At 41.3% G+C, this 19,576-nt stretch overlaps 1 protein-coding gene across 1 annotated transcript in view; it reads right to left on the reverse strand.

Moving 5' to 3' along the window:
• Positions 1–493: 493 nt before the first annotated feature.
• The window catches only part of PITPNC1 (phosphatidylinositol transfer protein cytoplasmic 1), a 311,718-nt gene continuing 292,635 nt past the window's right edge, over positions 494–19,576 (reverse strand). Inside the window, exon 9 of the mRNA XM_002748676.7 lies at positions 494–5,140. Coding sequence (XP_002748722.1) covers positions 4,824–5,140 — 317 coding nt within the window. The 3' untranslated portion in view covers positions 494–4,823. The remainder of the gene's footprint in view (positions 5,141–19,576) is intronic.

Raw genomic sequence — 19,576 nt, forward strand, 5'->3', positions numbered from 1 at the left:
TCACTGCAAACTCCATCTCCAGGGTTCAAGCGATTCTCATGTGTGCCACCACGCCTGGCTAATTTTTGTATTTTAGTAGAGATGGGGTTTTGCCATGTTGGCCTGGCTGGCCACCTTATGTACTTTTTGACTGGATAATTAGTGCAGACACTCAGGCTTTTTTTTAAAAACAAGGGTCCTGAAGGTGCCACGTGCCTACTAGCAGGCAAGGCCACAAAATGACAGAGAAGGATGACATCTGTAATGATCAACTCTTGTTTGCTTTGCTTATAGACTGTAGCGCTGTGTATCCCAACATGTTGTCCTTTAGCAGTGGCAGTGGCACATGGATGGGAAAAAATCCAGAGGAAAAGAAACAAGCCCATCAACCCGAGCGAACAATTGCTAACATTCCCTCCAGAACAGCTGAAGGAGACAGAGACAGAGAGAGAGAGAGAGAGAGAGAGAGAGAGAGAGAGAGAGAGAGAGAGAGAGAGGAAGCTACACTTGGAAAGAAGATTGCTTCATATTTTATTTACAACAGAACGTAAGAAAAAGTAAGTTATTAACAATAATAAATAACTAGGGAGATAAACGCAGAACAGCCACAAAATGACACAGAAGGATGGCATATGTGAGGATCAACTTTTGTTTGCTTTGCTTATAGTCTGTAACGCTGTGTATGCCAACACCTGGTCCTTCAGCAGTGGCAGTGGTATGTGGATTAATTTAACCAGTCAAGATCCCAGCTTGAGTGTAAACACAAAATTACACTTGACACTACATGTGAATGGTATAGGTACAACAGCAACTCAAAGAACCTCTTCTGGGTGATACACAGAAACTGAAGGGGGATTTGCAGTTCAACAGACATGCTTTCAGTTTAAAGCAAAAACATCAAGAGGCTTATCCTAAAGGACTTGTTAATTTAACAACAAAATTACAATTATTAATGGCATCTGAAAATTTCCCAACGTATTCATGTTCCCTTATTACACTAATGCCTAAAAGCTTAAACACTTATATTTCAAATGCAAATGGATTGTTTCGAAGGTAGAACACAAAACCCAATGTTTTGCCTCAGCATGCCAACACTGTGCTATTGTGTACACTTCAGTTTCAGCAAGAATGAATAGTTTAAAATAGTTTGTTTATAACCAGATTGCAGTCACTGGACAGACTTTTTAAATCTCACGAACTATGGCTCAGATGACAGACTGTCTCCTAGCCTGCTGAGTCAGATGATCAGAAAGGTACTAAAGCCATTTGGGCAACTCCTCTCTATTGGATTATCTGATTACACATTATATGTAGAGTCAGTTATACACTGGCCCTTCTTAAAATTCCTGTTGACCTAAGCCAGCCAATGACCTATTTATTACCTTGTTGTCTCTGAGCCATGAAGAGATGCCAAAGAAAGAATTTAAAAATAGACATAAATACGTTAGCCCTGAAACTTTTGCAGAGAATGATTTATCGAGATGTGTCAGAATCTCTTCTTAGTTCACCGTTGATCACAGTGTCTTGAAAGAAAAACCACAGTAACTTTTGCAGGTATCGTAAGTGTCTGCATAATATACCCACAAGTGTGCTACTTAGAGATTTATCTTCAGGACCAACATCATGGCTAATAAATACTTCCAAATAAATTAAAATCATTTTCCCCACATACAGATGCAAAACCGTAACAGAAGCCTTGATAAGTCGGTTCACCAACAAACCCTTATTGTCTGAGTTACAACGGTGGTAACTAAAATGTCACGGGCTTCCTTCGTTGTTATCTTCCTTTGCTTTGTCTTGCAACAGCCCAAAGTGAGAGAATGAAATGATCTTCAGAGGTGATTTCTAACCAAGCTTATATGTTAAAAACACCAAGATCTTCTCATCCTAGGAAAGCACAGCTAAAGCAAGAATGCTGTGCTTGGGCCAACAAAACACACAGAGGCATTTCACATTTGAAATCCTCCCAGAGTAATGAAATTTACAGTCTTTTTGATGAAGTCCACTAACTTCAGAGATGGAGATGGTGAACATGTGATATTCTATAGATTATTTATTTAAACTTGGCTACCAGAGACTTAAAACCATGGTGTCTGATTCACTCTACTATATTCATATTTATATATATATATATACACAGGTATAATACAATTTTGGTGAACAAAGTTGAAGGTTTCCCTATCGCAGACAGAGGCACTGAGTTAAGAATTCTATTTCCCCCCAAACATGCTTAGCAAATTCAAGTTTCTGCTTTTTTTTTCTTCTAATTTCCATCATGCAGCCATTTGACTTCCACCCTTATAAGAATTATTAATGTTCTGTATATATACATCCATGGCAGGCCTGTATTCCACAATAACAAAGTCATGTATAGAGGATGTAAAATGATATTTGAAAACCAAGATATATCAAATATTGAAAGTCATTTATGCCTTTTGATGACCGGGTTAAATATTGCAAAGCAGCTAAAGGAATGTCTGCACCCCCCCCAGCCCCTTTTTAATGCACACAAAGCACATGGAGACAGAAAAACTGAACATACTTTAAGAGCACACACTTTTTTTTTGGCTAAGAATCACACTATCATGGTAGCTTTGCAACTGATGTCTGTGGTATCACACTGGTTATAAAAGAAATGAGACTCACAAAAGGAAATTAGACCTTAGCTTCCTAAAGCGTATAGAATTGTTGACCTTGACAGCGGAAGCTACTTTATAAAAAGGGAAAATAGCAATGATATTAATGGAAAAACTAGGTGCCAGATGTGGTAACAACCTGCACAAAATAAATACATTCTACATGAAAATAATGACCCCACCCCACCTTGATTTCAGCTTGCAAATGGTAAGCAAATACATATATGATTTCAGTGTCTTCTAAAAGTAGGATTTTGCTTTCTAAAGCAAAACATTTTCATTAAGTACTACTGTGGGGAGGGAGGAATTGAGAAGTCCGAGGGGTTTGATAAAAGATTAAGTTTTCCCACAAGCAAAAATCATGCTTCCATACCATGCATAGAAGGTGTCTTACTAAGATACTATCATTCTTAGGGAAGAGATACACTGTTGAGCTAAGCTATTTGTAATGGGTTTCCTTTGAGTTCTAGGTTTATTTTTTTTTAAGCTAAATATCAACCTATGGATAAAGAAATGATCTTGATAGTCTGACCTATGACTTAGAAAACTTTGGTGCTGGGCTCATGGGGCCAGCGCCTGCACCTTGGGAGAGTGTATCGACCTGAAAGACACTACTCAGAGTGCTGAGCACTGAGAGGGAAGCAGGCAGGGTCCATTGGCAGAGAGGCTGTGTGAGAGAAGCACAATATGCTCCTTGGTCTATTTTGTTTCCTTTGGGATCTGTGTTTTGGGAAGGTCCCTTTCCTGAGGTTAGAGGTTACGATCAGGAAGGCTAGCTGGGGCATGGGCCTTGGATTTGCCCAATTACCTTCTTCTTTTCCTCTCTCAGAGGACAAAAGTCAATGCTGAGATTCTGCCTGCCCTCCCGTCTGTGTTTAAAGGCAGTGAGGTGCAAAGGTGACAGATTCCTCTCTTTAGAGCAAAGGAGATTTGTCTTTCTGCCACTTCCACGAGTGATCTTGCCTCCTGTCAACCTTGATTCTAATCTTGCATTACCACTAGTTGAAGAAAGGAAAGCTAGACAGAAGGGAATTTATTATCGCGTCTCCTTTTTACTCCACAAATAGGAGTCAGCAATTCCGCTCATTCTCTCCTCTTACTTGACAGTAGTTACTTGATGTCTGTCACTTCCCCATATTTGTATTTCAAGCAAGGAGTAAGAGAATGACAGTCTTTCCTAAGGTCTGGTGGTAGGGTTAGGCAATCTGTTCCAGGGAATTCTGGATGTTACTAAGAGTAAAACAAGGAAGGGGATGGGAGACAGTTCTCTTTTTAATGGTTCATGCACCAGACATTCTGATAGTAAGCCCAGTTAGCTTACTCTGCCCTTGAACTTCTTTGAGAGGGCAGATAGTAAATGAATTCTATTCAATTAATTGCAAATTCTGAGGATCTTAATGGATGACGGAAGCTGACAAGTCAAGGTTTATTGGTACCTGTAGAGAAAAAAGCTGTTGCCTCACCTGGACCTCTTGGTTCCTAAACTGAACCATTCTAAAATCAGTTATGGTCACGTTCATCCATGCAATTCTTAAGGATTTCTGAGGCCACAAGGGCACAAAGGGAAAGTTATTAAAAGACGGAAACAAGTAGAATCTTTATTAAATTCTGTGGAAGGTATAAATAAGTTATTATTAATTGCACTTGGAGCCTCTATAGCTTGATGACTAAAATTTTCAAAAGTTTAAAGAGTTAATTAGGCCCCAAATCCTGAGTCAGACTAACCAAAATAGGAGTCTCAGTAACTATTGGTATTCAAGTATTGGTAATTAGCAGTTCAAAACTTAACAATTAAGCATGTTACGCCTGAGAGTATTTTGGAGAATTTTAGATTTGATGAGAGGAAACTGACTTCACTATTTCCTACCATACCTTGTAACAAAGTGGTGCAAAGTTTTCATTCATTTATCCTTGAAGTCCATGCCAACCTCATCAAATGCCCAATAACAAGGCTTCCTCTCTGGCTTACAGCTGTGGTTACAGAAGATTCCTTCTGTCCTTTGCAGGTCTTACATCTTACATCTAATATGATGCTGTATGGCATACTTAGGTAATCATATTCTATGTGAAGTTACTGAATCACATGCACACTGAGAGTTCGAAGGAACATGTTTGAGTGACAAAGCAGTCTTTTTCTCTATCAGAAAATTCTTAAAAAAAAAAAAAACAAAACGAAAATATAAAACCCCATGAGATATTTCTATAAAGTTACTCTGATTTGGGCCGACATGGCTTATCTGAAGAGTGCATGCCAGGTAAATTCAGGGTGGCTTTTTTCTCAAGATCTGGAAGCGTGAGAGTTTCTGGGGCGGACTTTTTCCGGGGCCGATCTTTGGGAACGGACAGAAATTCGGGTGCATCTGTGGAGAGAGGGGTGGATGGAGCACTAGAAGGCGCACTGCGGACAGAGGAAGGCAGCAGGGGGATGCTGGAGATAGAAATTGCCGGTGGGAAAATGCCAATTTTCTTGTTGGTGGCTTCCTGAGTGGCTCGTTCAAATTCTCGGACTTCATCCATTGTCATGTCTTCAAGGAGAAAAACAGAAAGAACAACCAGCAGTTATTTACAAGAGATGCAAATAGATTCATCACTACCCTTGTTTTTACAAGAACTATGGGATCCCTATCACAAAAGGGCCTCTCTCAATCATACACCCAAATTATCACTGAAAGACCGAACCCCCAATTTTTTCTTATCAGAAGCTGCATCCTGAAAACAATATTCCCTTATGAATATCCATTTGAGATTTTCCAAAGTACTCTTCAGTGAATTTTAAGTATTGTCAATAAGGACTTAACAGTAGAGTACAGAACTAGATGGGGAAAATGTGTGCCTGTGTGTGTGCATCTGTACTGTTGTGAGTACTGTGTGGGCTATTTGGAGCTATAATTAACTGGTCATCTTTTCCATAAAGAGAAGGCAATTAAAACAATTGATGACCCTGAAATAAGACATATTATCGTCATTATTGTCAACTTTAGATCATGAAAGAATAAGCATACCTTTATAGGGGAAACGGGTAAATCATCAGGATTTGTCAATATACTGTCTTCTTTTTTTTTTTTTTTCTGAGACAGGATCTCAGTGCATCACCCAGGCTGGAGTGCCATGGTGCGATCGTGACTCACTGCAGTGTCGACCTCCTGAGCTTGAGCGATCCTTCTGCCTTAGGCCCCCATGAGGCTGAAACCACAGGTGTATGCCACAATGCCTGGTTTCATTTTTTGTATTTTCTGTAGAGACAGGGTCTCGCTATGTTGCCTAGGCTGGTCTCGAACTCCTCAGCTCAAGTGATCCACCTGCTTAGGCCTCCCAAAGTGCTGGGATTACAGGCGCGAGTCACTGTACTCTGGCCAACATGCTATCTTCTTAATCAATACATATATGTTTTTATTCTGAGGGGCCACAGAGATGCTATTGTTTCTGTTTTCCTGACTGTGTATCGATCCTAAGAAGGTTCAGAGGTTGTGTTTTAATAAATTCAGCTTTAAAAAAACACATAAATCAACAATATCACCACATCCTGCTAATCATTCCAAAGTTGAGAAAATAAAACCATTTCTTAAGGAAACTTAAAAAGAATAGAGACTGAAAAGAGAGGATGATTTAATAGTGAGGACCACTGTTAATAATCATTGTGGGATAATGTAGGTTTTCCCAATACCTGAAATGTTCTTATTAAGTGAGAAAGTAAAAACAGTATTTAAAAAATGTAAATCTTTTCCTAATGTGTTTAATGTATTATATATACTTACATCTGAGATATAATATGTTGAAAATATATCACTGTGCAAAAATACAGTTCCTTAGTTCTTCCTCAGGGTTTATTTGCTCTTTATGGCTTTTTTTTTTGAGACGGAGTTTCACTCTTGTTACCCAGGCTGGAGTGCAATGGCGCGATCTCGGCTCACCGCAACCTCCGCCTCCTGGGTTCAGGCAATTCTCCTGCCTCAGCTTCCTGAGTAGCTGGGATTACAGGCACACGCCACCATGCCCAACTAATGTTTTGTATTTTTAGTTGTGACGGGGTTTCACCATGTTGACCAGGATGGTCTCGATCTCTTGACCTTGTGATCCACCCGTCTCAGCCTCCCAAAGTTCTGGGATTACAGGCTTGAGCCACCGCGCCCCACCTGTTCTTTATGGCTTGAGAGCTCTTCTCTCACACTCAGGAACTCTATTATCACTATTATAATTAATTTTTGTTACTCTGGCTATCCTTGATATCCTTTGCCATTTTTATTTGCTGGGAACAGGGAAAACAGGTAACTGGGCTTATTAAAGACTCAGTCAAGGTTCAAGGCTTATCCTTGAGAAAAATGTGAAGTCTACTGCCCGTAGATTTTCTATGCCTATTTTGGCCTCCCAGAGACCCATTTTTCACTCTTTCTTGCCCACTGCCATGTACTTAGCAGTTGAAACTTCATTATAATGATAATACTGCATGGATAACCAGCATGAAACAATATAGCCACTTTGGAAATACTGAGTATGTAATGAATAGTCCTAACAGTATTAATCCTTAGCCCTTTTTTTTTTTGAAACAGAGTTTTGCTCTTGTTGCTCAGGCTGGGGTGCAATGGTGTGATCTCAGCCCACTGCAACTCTGCCTCCCGGGTTCAAGCGATTCTCCTGCCTCAGCTTCCTGAGTAGCTGGAATTACAGGCGTCTGCCACCACGGCTGGCTAATTTTTCTATTATTAGTAGGGATGGGGTTTCACCATGTTGGCCAGGCTGGTCTCAAGCTCCTGACCTCAGGTAATCTGCTGGCCTCAGTCTCTCAGAGTGCTGGGATCACAGGCATGAGCCACCGCGCCCGGCCTAATCCCTAGGTCTTATAACATCTGAGCAAACCAGAGTATTTTTCACAAAATGAAATCCGTAAGAGGATTTCCTGGGGAGAACTATTAAATTTTTTGAAAGAGAAAGTTTTTACAAAGGAAATAAATCAGTATGACTGTGTGAATAAAATATAAAATTCAGAATACATCAAGAAAAATCATACCTGTAAAGTTACCAATTTTTAAAAACATGAAGACTATTAAATGAACTAAGAAGTGACATTAAGATTATATAAAAGAGGCATTTATTTAACAGTAAAGTTGAGACCGAGAAAAATTTTAGTGAATCAGAGTATGCTGTTTTTGCTCTGATAAATGGATATTATCTTTGAAAAGGCAGACTTTCGGCCGGGCGCGGTGTCTCAAGCCTGTAATCCCAGCACTTTGGGAGGCCGAGGCGGGTGAATCACGAGGTCAAGAGATCGAGACAATCCTGGTCAAAATGGTGAAACCCTCTCTCTACTAAAAATACAAAAAATTAGCTGGGCATGGTGGCGCGTGCCTGTAATCCCAGCTACTCAGGAAGCTGAGGCAGGAGAATTGCCTGAACCCAGGAGGCGGAGGTTGCGGTGAGCTGAGATCGCGCCATTGCACTCCAGCCTGGGTAACAAGAGCGAAACTCCGTCTCAAAAAAAGAAAAAGAAAAGGAAGAAAGAAAAGGCAGACTTTCTTAATCAAGTGGCTGAATACATTGTTCTACTCCACATAGCCAGCAGGGGGCAGAAATAATCTAAAGCACAGAATTTTGATTTTCACTGCCAGAGGCTCTTAGAAGTTCCCTTCCTTGAAGGCGTTGAACCTGCTCAATTGAAAAGGAGACTTATTTCCTTACTGCTGTGTTCATGGATGTTAATTTTGCCTAATTTCAATCTAATTTGTCCCTGCACGGGTTGATGATCTAAAATCCATTTAGCACCCATGCCGTTTTTATTTGTGACAAACAACCACCTCCTGACTTTCACTGTTTTTCATTATGATACAGAAGAAAGACTACGGCAAACTAAATGAGCTCCAATTTAACGGAATTCCAAAGGATAATGGAAGTGTCATAGCATTCAAAATAACCACTTTGTGTGACTTCTCAGGAGGCAGGCATCTTTCACCCTAAAGTCACGGCAACAGCGCTGAGGTGCGGCCAGGTATTACATGGGCTTTCCCAGGGGGAGAACCATCCTGCGTTATCACCTTCCATATAGTAAGTGGACTTTAATTCGAAGTCATAATCACAGTAAAACTGAAAGAAAGCCAAGCAAAGGGCCTTAAGCTGTGGGCCTTCAGGACTTAGATAAGGCTTGAGACATCTGGCGTCCCCTCTTTTCCTGTGGCTTCCTTTGTTTGTCTGGTCATATTTATAGTGAACAGCTTTCAGAGAGGTCGAGGGGGAACATTTCTGTTGGTCGAGGGGGTCCAACATTTCTAAAAGAAAAGGTAATTGAAAGTGATCGAAATTCAAGGAGAGTTTCCTTAAAGAGAACGTCTAGGGGGAAGTCCTACTGGAATTGGTCTGTGCATAAACAGGAAACACCTCTTGTTCTAACAGGTTCCTGCAAATCCAATTACTGCATGCAAAAAGGGGGGAGAGTTAGGGCCCTCGAAACCTCAAGGGCAAATCACATGCAACCAACTGCAGTGCATGAGCCTTGCAGGGCACATTCCAAAGACATGCTCTAAAAATGTCACTAGAAATCTCCAAAATGCAATCAGAAGGTCTCCACAATTCTGAAGATCCATTTATGACAACAGCCACGTCTAAATTTCCTAGAATTACAGCACTGATTTTTTTTTTTTTAAATACCTACTATGTATTATTCTGGAGACTGGGCTAATGGACATGAGGACTCAAGGTAGAACCCAGAGACCACAGCTCAATGAAGAGAAATGATTTGATGCAAAGAAATGATTTGCTGATTACACTTTTCTTTGTTATCTCTATCTCTCTTTCATTAGCATGAATGATTGAGAGATTACGATACTTAAAATGCTGGCATACAAGATACAGTCAGCTCACAATTTCCAGGGTGCAATGAAATAACTGAGGGTCTCTGAGGCTTATCCTAAGTCCCAAGGATCAGCTCAGCACATCCCCAGCTCACACCCCTTCGCTGCTCAGCCTGTGTGTCTGCACAGACTGCAGCCCATCTTGAGATTATCCTAAGTAAAAAGGAACTGATTGGGTAAAACAGCTATAAAGAGCCACAGAAAGCTTTTCAAAGCAAATGTAAAGAAACCTAAAATAGCCGATGAGCCAGAAGCCCTCCCCGGAATGAATAAGTGAGTGTTAGCTATGTTTTTAAAAGTTACTGACATGTTATTCTAGTTTACATGACATCCGTTTTCACTCCTCTGCTCTTTTATGGTGCAGGCCGTTTTACTAGTCCCACAAAAATGTTTCCACTCTCCATGTTCTTGGTCTTATGACCGAAATAACCTCCACGTCAAGCAACTTTAAAGGATCGAAATGTCTGGCAGAGAGAGGTGACACTGCCCAATTTAGATCCAGCTCAGGTTCTGCAGCTACAGGCTCTGGGTGACAACATGTTTCTGTGGAAGGTTGGGAACCAGGGATTTGCTGTATTTCCACGATCAGTTTACATGTGCATTTGTGAAAGGGTGGGCAACATGTTTTAAAAATTCTACGTACACTTGTTTGGGTATGACTCTCTATGTCATCCACAGGGGAGGAATGCTGATTGCAAACTTTTATGTTGGTTTGTTCATGCATGTTTTTCTCGTATTCTCGAACATCATCCATTGTCATATCTGAAAGAGGTCAAGACGTTGGCAACTTCCGTTATTAGAGGCACACTTTCAATGGGGAGACTTTAGGGAAAGATGGTAGCTTAGCAGTAACCAAAGAGGTTTAAAAAAGCAAAGACTTACCTAACTTTATGATGAGTAAGTCATAAAGTTAGCTAAACCAACCAAAGTGGGAGCGAGGGCAAGGAAGTTAAGTCAAAATAGTCTCAGAACAGAGAAGAGTGGAAATTGTTTAGGGGTGATTCTTGTAAAGTGAGCTAGGTGGGTAGAAGGTATTAGCGTGTGGGCAGTGCCATAGCCTGAGATCTCCTAAAGCAATTTTAGAAGATCCCATTGAGGACAGAGGCTCAGTTTTGCTTGGTTTAATACTTACCTTCCATATAGCTTTCAAAATAGATTTAAAGATTGTTTAAATCAATGCATTCGGCAACATAAAGGACACTTTCATTGCTGTTACAGGAGGCAGGACGTAGAAGGCAAGGCAATGATATTCACTGCTACCATTGAGATTTGGTGCAATTTGCCCACAGATGTAAATTTGCACAGAATGCCTGGCGTCAGAGAGTGCAGGTCTATACTGAACTTCAAGTCTAGCCTAACAGCTTGAAGATGGCTGGCACTACTTCCACCCACACTGATCTAAAAATAAAATGGCACATGACATGATTTTTGGCCCAAGTCTGCAATTTTTCAGGATAATGATCTCTTAATCCAGTAGTTCTCAACGGGGGACAATTTTGTGACATTTTTGGTTGTCAGAACTAGGGAAGGGGTGCTATTGGGATCCAGTGTGCAGAGGCCAAGGACACTGTGGAGCATCCTCCAATGCACAGGACCCCCAGCCCCCAACAAAAAATTATCTGTTCCAAAATGTCAAAAGTACCAAAGTTGAGAAACCCTGTCTTAACCCAACTGATAACGATTTTAAGGTCAGGCATGGTGGCTCATGCATGCAATCCCAGCACTTTGGGAAGCTGAAGCAGGTGAATCAGTTGAAGTCAGGAGTTCGAGACCAGCCTGGTCAACATGATGAAACCCCGTCTCTACTAAAAACACAAAAATTAGCTGGGTGTGGTGGTGGGCATCTGTAATCCCAGCTACATGGGAGGCTGAGCAGGAGAATCACTAGAACCCAGGAAGCACAGGTTGCAGTGAACCAAGATCGCACCACTGCACTCCAGCCTGGGCGACACAGTAAGACCCTGTCTCAAAAACAAAACAAAACAAAAACTTAAATAAGGAACTCATCTATCTTCAGTATGTGGAGTACATAAAAATGACCATTTAAATACTTCTGGCATTTTATCCCCCACCCCTACCCCACTGCTTGGTTATTTTACATTTTATCAGCAATATTCCCAGGTAGGCATTCCTCTGTTACTTTCTTGGCAGAACTCAACTTCATGCCTCTTTACCAATGATGGTATGCTGAACAGGGCTTACTCTGCCACCCTGGCCACTAATTGGCTTAGTGGGGATTTAGAGTGGGCATTCACAGCTGGAATTTCTCCTCAAGTATTTTCTGCATCATGTGGTTTGGTGTCTTTTTATATCAATCCATGGGTCATGTGAGGTTCTCTTCATTTCCAAAGGGCAGACTTGCCAGGAGTTTATGATTTAATTCACTGCGGTCTGGGACCAAGATGGTGTGTGCCTCTGAATCCAGACCTGGACTATTTTATGCAGCAGATGATTTCCAGGTATACCTGGAAATCCTCAATCAAAAATGTGGTCCGTAAGCAATGTAAGTATCAAGAATGCTAAGCAGCAGCTTGGCCAAGCAAGGAGCATGCTTTTCTTTTAGAAAACTGAGGTAACCATGCTGCTTTATGACGAGAACGAATGCATCTCAGTTAATAATCACAATTCATTCTTTCAGTACCATCACTTTACTTTCACTGGCTGCTTATCAACATTTCTTAAACACAAATATATCTGAAATAAATACTAGACGATCGTCTTTAGCTGCAAGTTGAAAATCTAAAGAAGTTTCTCTCTCTATATGTCATTAGGGCTGCCCCCCACCACCCCAACAGGCACGACAGTAATTTGGAAAACAAAAGCCAAGGAGTTATAGCTTTTTTTGTTCTACTGAATCCCAACAGAAATCATACTTTATCTTTATTAGCTCAACGTCAAGATAGGGGCTTAAACTTGGTGACTATGGACTTTCAAAGATGTATCAATTTTATGGATGTGAAAAAGGGTTTAATAACAAAGATTTTCATTTCTGCCTTGTTCATAATAATGAAAAACTGAAAACAACCCAGGGGACTGATAGCACTATGCAATCATTACAAATTAGGTAGAAGAATAGTTAATACTAGAGAGAGATCCTTATCTATTGTTAAATAAAAAATAGGTGGTAAAAAAATGTACACAGGATATGAAATTAATTTAGTCAGAAAACCATTATCTACATTAAAAAAAACACTGAAAGGATATATTTCAACATTTTAAAGTGATTATTTTGAAGAGTTAGAATTACAAGTAATTTTCTACAAAAATTAGCCGGGCATGGTGGCGCGTGCCCGTCATCTCAGCTACTTGGGAGGCTGAAGTAGGAAAACCGCTTGACCCTGGGAGGTGGAGGTTGCAGTGAGCTGCGATTGTGCCACTGAACTCCAGCCTGGGTGACAGAGTAACACTCTGTCTCAAAAAAAAAAAAAAAAAAAGAATTACAGGTAATTTTCATTTCCTTCTTTTTGCTTATGGACATTTTTGAAAATTTCTACATCATATATGCATTGCTTGTGTAAAAGAAAAAAACATTATTTAAAAATCTGTTATTTTGGGCTGGGCACGGTGGCTCATGCCTGTAATCTCAGCACTTTGGGAGGTCGAGGTGGGCGGATCACTTGGGGCCAGGAGTTAGAGACCAGCCTGGCCAACGTGGTGAAACCCTAGTCTACTAAAAATAGGAAAATTAGCAAAGCGTGGTGGCACACCTCTGTAACCCTGGCTACTGGGGAGGCTGAGGCACGAGAATTGCTTGAACCCAGGAGGTAGAAGCTGCAGTGAGCTGAGATCATGCCACCACACTCCAGCCTGAGTGACAGAGCAAGACTGTCTCAAAAACAAACAAAAAAAACCGTATTACTTTGGATGATTATAAGATGGATACCATCAATTTGGAATTGTTAAAGAAAAGATATACTTTCCAGAATTTCTGAAACATATCCCTTGTTGTTGTTTTTATTTCTCTTTCTTTTTTTTTTTAAAGACGGGGTTTCACCATGTTGGTCAGGCTGGTCCTGAACTCCCAACCTCAGGTGATTTGCCCACCTTGGCTTCCAAAGTGCTTGGATTACAGGTGTGAGCCACTAAGTCCAGCCTATGTTTTTTGTTTTTTTTTTTTTAAGACAGAGTGTCGGGGTCCAAAGTGGCTCCCGCCGGAGCTCATGGCGCTCGCGAAGGCGAGGTCATCAGTTCAAGGCTAACCTGAGCAACCTCATAAGCTCAAACTGATTGGCAAAAAAAAAAAAAAAAAGAGTGTCACTCTGTCGCCCAGGCTGGAGTACACTGGTACAATCAGCTCACTGCAACCTCCGCCTCCTGGGTTCAAGGGATTCTCCCACTGGAGTCTCCTGAGTAGCTGGGATTACTGGTGTGCGACACCATGCCTGGCTAATTTATGTATTTTCAGTAGAGATGGGGTGTCACCATGTTGGTCAGGCTGGTCTTGAACTCCTGACCTCAAGTGATCTGCCTGCATTGGCCTCCCAAAGTGCTGGGATTACAGGTGTGAGCCACCAACGTGCCCAGCCCTCCCTTATTATTTTTTTAAACAAAGAGTTAAAAAACTAAATTTCAGAAAATTCTATAAAAGAAAATCTCCCAATTTGGCCACACAGGAATGAACATTCCTAGTTGAGTTGCTCTCTAAAAGATGGTGATAATTTGGTCCCTGCTGTGCTGAAGTAAAATATGTTTGTCTAAATCCTGAAATATCCTTACAGACTATAAATGTGTATGAACATGATGTAAATATTTTCAGTATTTCTCGGTAATTTATGGAAATCCTAATCAAGTGAAAATGCTCCTGTTCAGGTTAGCTGGTGAAATGCACTGTCCAGCTTTTGCAACATACGTGACCTCAAAATCTATAAAGAAATCAATGTTTTAGGAAATTCAGTTACATGTGCCCAATCACAGGGTATACAGTAACGATGATTCATGTTCATTACTGATTGATTTTCAACAATCAGAGTGACTTCTAACAATTTAGGTTCAGACATCTTTGCTTCCAGCAAACAAATGCTTGTATGTATCAAACTCTTAATTAAAGGAAGCCTACGTCAATTACTCTGCAAATACATTGGTAAACAATCAGCCCTTAACTTATACATTGTGAAAGGTCATAATTTACTCTTCCTAAATAAGGTTTCCTACATAAAGACTCCTTAAGCCAGCAATACAGGGATAATTGCCTAATTTAAGAGAATATTGGAACTGGTAGAGTATTTCTTCTGATAAAGAAAGTACATCCTAATATTTTGAGACTTTGCTATCAGAGGTTAAACAGCCCTGGGAAGTATTTCTGGGGCTACAAATGCCCCGCTCATTGTATTTCAGTGGGACATTTCCTTTCCTTGCCCTCTAGAGAGGCCGTTTCTTTCCTTTTCTTTCTTGCTCTCTTTCAGGTGAGGCAAGAACAGACCCCAGACTCCTATCTCAGGATGTGAGGTCATACTGAGTGGGGCCTGAGTAGAATGTTCTCCTCTACCAGTGACTGGGCTGAGGCCAAAATCTCCTCCTCAACCATCAGCTCCACTTTGGCAAAGAGGCTCTGTTCTCCGGGGGTTTGTTAATTGATAATCCTGTTAGTAAACATTTACACTGAGACTAATTTTTAGCTTTTATGAACACCACCACACAGAATAGCTTTGTACATGTTATACATGTATTCATGAGCACATTTACATTTCTTTTTCTTTTCTTTCTTTTCTTTTTGAGACAGAGTTTCACTCTTGTAGCCCAGGCTGGAGTACAATGGTGTGATCTTGGCTCACTGCAACCTCTGCCTCCAGGGTTCAAGTGATTCTCCTGCCCCCGCCTCCCAAGAAGCTGGGATTACAGGTGCCTGCCACCACACCTGACTAATTTTTTGTATTTTTAGTAGAGATACTTTCACCATGTTGGCCAGGCTGGTCACGAACTCCTGACCTCAGGTGATCCACCCGCCTCAGCCTCCCAAAGTGCTAGGATTACAGGTGTGAGCCACAGTGCCAGGCCTCTTTTTTTCTTTTTTGAGACAGAGTTCATTCTGTTTCCCAGGCTGGAGTACAGTGGCGCCATCTCGGCTCACTGCAACCTCTGCCTCTGGGTTCAAGCGATTCTGCTGCCTTACCCTCCTGAGTAGCTGGGATTACAGGCACGTGCCTTCATGTCCAGCTAACTTTTTTGTATTTTTAGTAGAGATGGGGTTTCTCGGTTTTGGCCAGGCTGGTCTCGAATTCCTGGCCTCCAGTGATCTGCCCACCTTGGCCTCCCAAAGTGCTGGGGTTATCAGTGTGAACCACTGTCCCTGGCCTCATGTGTATTCCAGAAAAAAATTCTGGAAGTGGATTGGCTGGGTTATAGGTTGTGCTTATCATTTCTATGGTATATTTTATTAAATCAGATTATCATTTTATATTGAAAACTGGATACAATCACTCTTACATTTTTGACATCAGACAGGCAAACGTCCTAGCTTCTTGTTTTTCTCATTACATTTCTTGTGATTAGAAGGAAGTTTATTGGCCGTTTGCATTTCTTCTTCTATCATTTACTTATTCATGTCCTTTACCATTTTCCTATTGAGTTATTGGATTTTTTTTTCTTTTTTCTTGTTTTTTTGAGACAGGGTTTCACTCTGTCACCTAGGCTGGAGTGCAGTGGTGTGGCCATGATTCACTGTAGCCTTGACATCCCAGACTCAAGTGATCCTTCCACCTCAGCCTCCCAAGCAGCTGGGACTACAGGCACATCATCATGCCCAGCGAATTTTTTAATTTTTTGTAGAGATGGAGTCTCCTTATGTTGCTAGGGCTGGTCTCAAACTCCTGGGCTTGAGTGATCCTCCTACCTTGGCCTCCCAAAGTGCTGAGATTACAGGTGTGAGCTACCATACCTGGTCAATTTTTCAATGTATAGGACCTCTTTATATATTATAGATTGTATTCCTGTTGACTACATATGCTACAAATGTTTTCCCCTAGTCTTCTAGCTTTGTTTATGGTGGCAATTTTCTTTCAATCATTGTATTTTTAAAGAAAGGACGGTGATTTCACAGGAAGCGGAGGCAAGATCATATGTCTGAAAGGCCTTTAGGATGGAGGTCAGTTGAACATAAGTGAAAACGACAAATGCCCCTGAACAAAGCATCTGCAAGCATGAATTTTCCTTCACTGTACCACACAGTTGCAGCAGCAAAAATTTTAAAAAGGGGAGTCTTATGTTCTAACTCAATGACCTGTACAGTGGCACATCATATTTTATTTCCCTCTACAAACATTTCCCTTCACTTTCAGGCTCCTTCACCAAAACAGAAGTCATTTTTACATCGTTCTAAGTCAAAATCAAAGTCTTGAACAAGTAGTTGAGTCAGGGAGGCTCCAGAAATCATAAATAAGAATGGACACTCATTTGGCTCCAAGAAAATGGTGGCCATCCTTTGAAAAACACCATTTTTTAAACCTTTTAAAATGATTATAAATTCAATACATGCTTCTTTCAAAAGCTTAGGGTGATTCCATTTTTTTTTGTAGTGAAAGTAGCCAATCCTCAAGCCATGGTGTATACCTATTCCACATAATTGAGACCAGTAAGATTTAGAACTGTAATCTATAGTTGTGATTTTTCTTTTTTGGAGATGCAGTTTCACTCTTGTCACCCAGGCTGGAGTGCAATGGCGCGATCTCAGCTCACTGCAACCTCTGCCTCCTGGGTTCAAGTGATTTTCCTGCCTCAGCCTTCTGAGTAGCTGGGGCTACAGGTGTCTACCACCATGCCTGGCTAATTTTTGTATTTTCAGTAGAGATGGAGTTTCACTATGTTGGCCAGGCTGGTCTTGAACTCCTGACCTCAGGTGATCTGCCTGTATTGGCCTCCCAAAGTGGTGGGATTACAGGTGTGAGCCACCGTGCCTGGCCTTACAGTTGTGATTTTTTTTTCCTGTAGTTTTTAATTGGGAGCAGGGAGTAGGCAGGGGAAGGGTTTACAGGTTCCTCTGAAAATCTGATGGAAAGTTATAGATTCTCTCCCCAGCTAAACGAATATAAGCACACATACACATAAAATGTTGCACTGGAAAATGCTGGCTTGGTGAACTCAACCAGCTAATGTAACCCCTAGCAGGCTTATTTCTCCACCTTAACCTTGCTTCACTCATCGTTAGACCTGCTCTAGGGACTCCAGGCTGATTTCTAAGTCACTTTCATGAGGCAGTGTCATCTATGCCAGCCAGAACTCCCCCTCCCTCATACTTTTTGGTTAGAGTCTAGTTTTCAAAGACATTTGTGAGGTTCAACTCAATCACAGGCTCCCTCTGAAAATGTTCTGTGTTCCTTTCTCAAAACACTGTCAGATTTGTAAAGCAAAACCATGCCTCTCTGAGGCTGGGCTGCCTATTTTTATCCACTTTCCCTCTCACACCAACTCCTGAAATATGTTGTTGTTATTTCTCTGATTAGTGTTCTAGTCATGCAGAGAGACCCAGGGCTCGTGGATAAAGACCAATCAGGGCTTTGAAAGACACACTCAACTCCTCCAACATGGAAATGGTTACACTTTACAATGAACATGAGCAGAATAAAATCTCTTTAGGGAAAGTTTCATGACAGCCAAATGCTGAAACTCAGAAGAGATACAAAATTAATCCTTGGCTGACAAATGATCACTACCCTCAACAATGTCCTTTTTTTTCTTGACTCTTAATTAAGCACTGAAGGTGGTGAGTCTAATTAGAGAGAAAGACATCTAGGGCTGCCCATGCGTCAGCGTGTACAGTTTGTGCACTGTATGAACACACAGCAGAGGAAGCCAATGGGGCTAAAATTCAGCCCCAAGTCCAGAGCACCTGCTGAGTCTGCCCAGAAGGGGCATCTTTTTCTAATTCATCTGTCTAAAGGGGAGCTTTTTTCTAATTCTCACAAGGAATCAGAGTTGTAAGAATTTGGGTTCCTGCAATCATGTTTTTATTTAGTTTTTGTTTTTTAGATACAAAGACTTGCTCTGTTGCCCAGACTGGAGTGTGGTTGATTCTGTAGATAGCTATGATTCTCTAGTTAACCTATTTGGATTGAATGAATTAAGCTGTCCTGACAGCCCAATGTCCTAGTCTGGTTTACAGCCCATGCAATAAGCCAGTGGTTTTTAAACTTAAGCCAGCAACACAACCATCTGGAGGGTTTGTTAAAACAATTGCTGGGCTAGACCCTCAGAGTTTCTGAGTCAGTAGGTTTGGGGTGGGGCCTGAGAATATGCATTTCTAACAAGCATCCAAGGGATGGTGATGTTGCCTGCCAGTCCAGGGACCTGACTTTGAGAACCAGTGCTAGAAGCTATAGCTATAGGCAAGGATTTATTTTGGACCTTTTCCGTGTTTACTAATGAGAGCCTCACTGAGCCAGATCAAATAAAAATAAGCCACTTCAAGTACCCCAAAATGGAGTGGAAAGGTAATGCTGGTGGGCGCTTAGCCTGGGTACCAGTGGCACACATGGCCCACAGTTCCCAGAATTACTTTGAATAAAGAACTGAGAAGGCACTCTGTGGGCAGGAGCCATTTCCATTCATTTGATTCACTCAGTGTCTGCATCTGTGTGATGAAGGAGCCACTGTTCACCTGGTCAGCAGCTCAGCTGTGGGTGCTGATGCTTGCAGTAGTTTACATGAAATTAATGGTGTAGTTCTCAGACCCTTGCTGAGTGAAAAGGCGGCTTGTTTTGGTTGGGGTTGTGTCAGTGGATGCAGGGCGAGACCCGCTATGGGGAGTGCAAGGCTTCCTAATGATCCCCATTCACTAAGCCCACACTGTTTTGTGCTCAGATAAGGAAAAGGCTTTTTGCACAATAGACTCCTTAGTTGTTAAATGCCTCCACTTCACTCATCCTAAGTAAATAAATGTTCTTGTGGCGATCTCCTGTCTCCTTTGATACATTATTCTAGCTTTGGGCTCCCATTATAATCTGAGAATTCTTTCTTTCTTTTTCTTAAGAGATGTGGTCTTGCTCAGTCACCCAAGCTAGAGCATAGTGGTGTGATCATAGCTCACTGCAGCCTCCAGCTCCTGGGCTCAAGTGATCTTTTCACCTCAGTCTCCTGAGTAGCGAAGACTATAGGCATGCAGCTGGCTAATTTTATTTATTTATTTTGTAG

Source organism: Callithrix jacchus, chromosome 5 (assembly GCF_049354715.1).
Source record: "Callithrix jacchus isolate 240 chromosome 5, calJac240_pri, whole genome shotgun sequence".
Classification (NCBI taxonomy): Eukaryota; Metazoa; Chordata; class Mammalia; order Primates; family Cebidae; genus Callithrix; species Callithrix jacchus.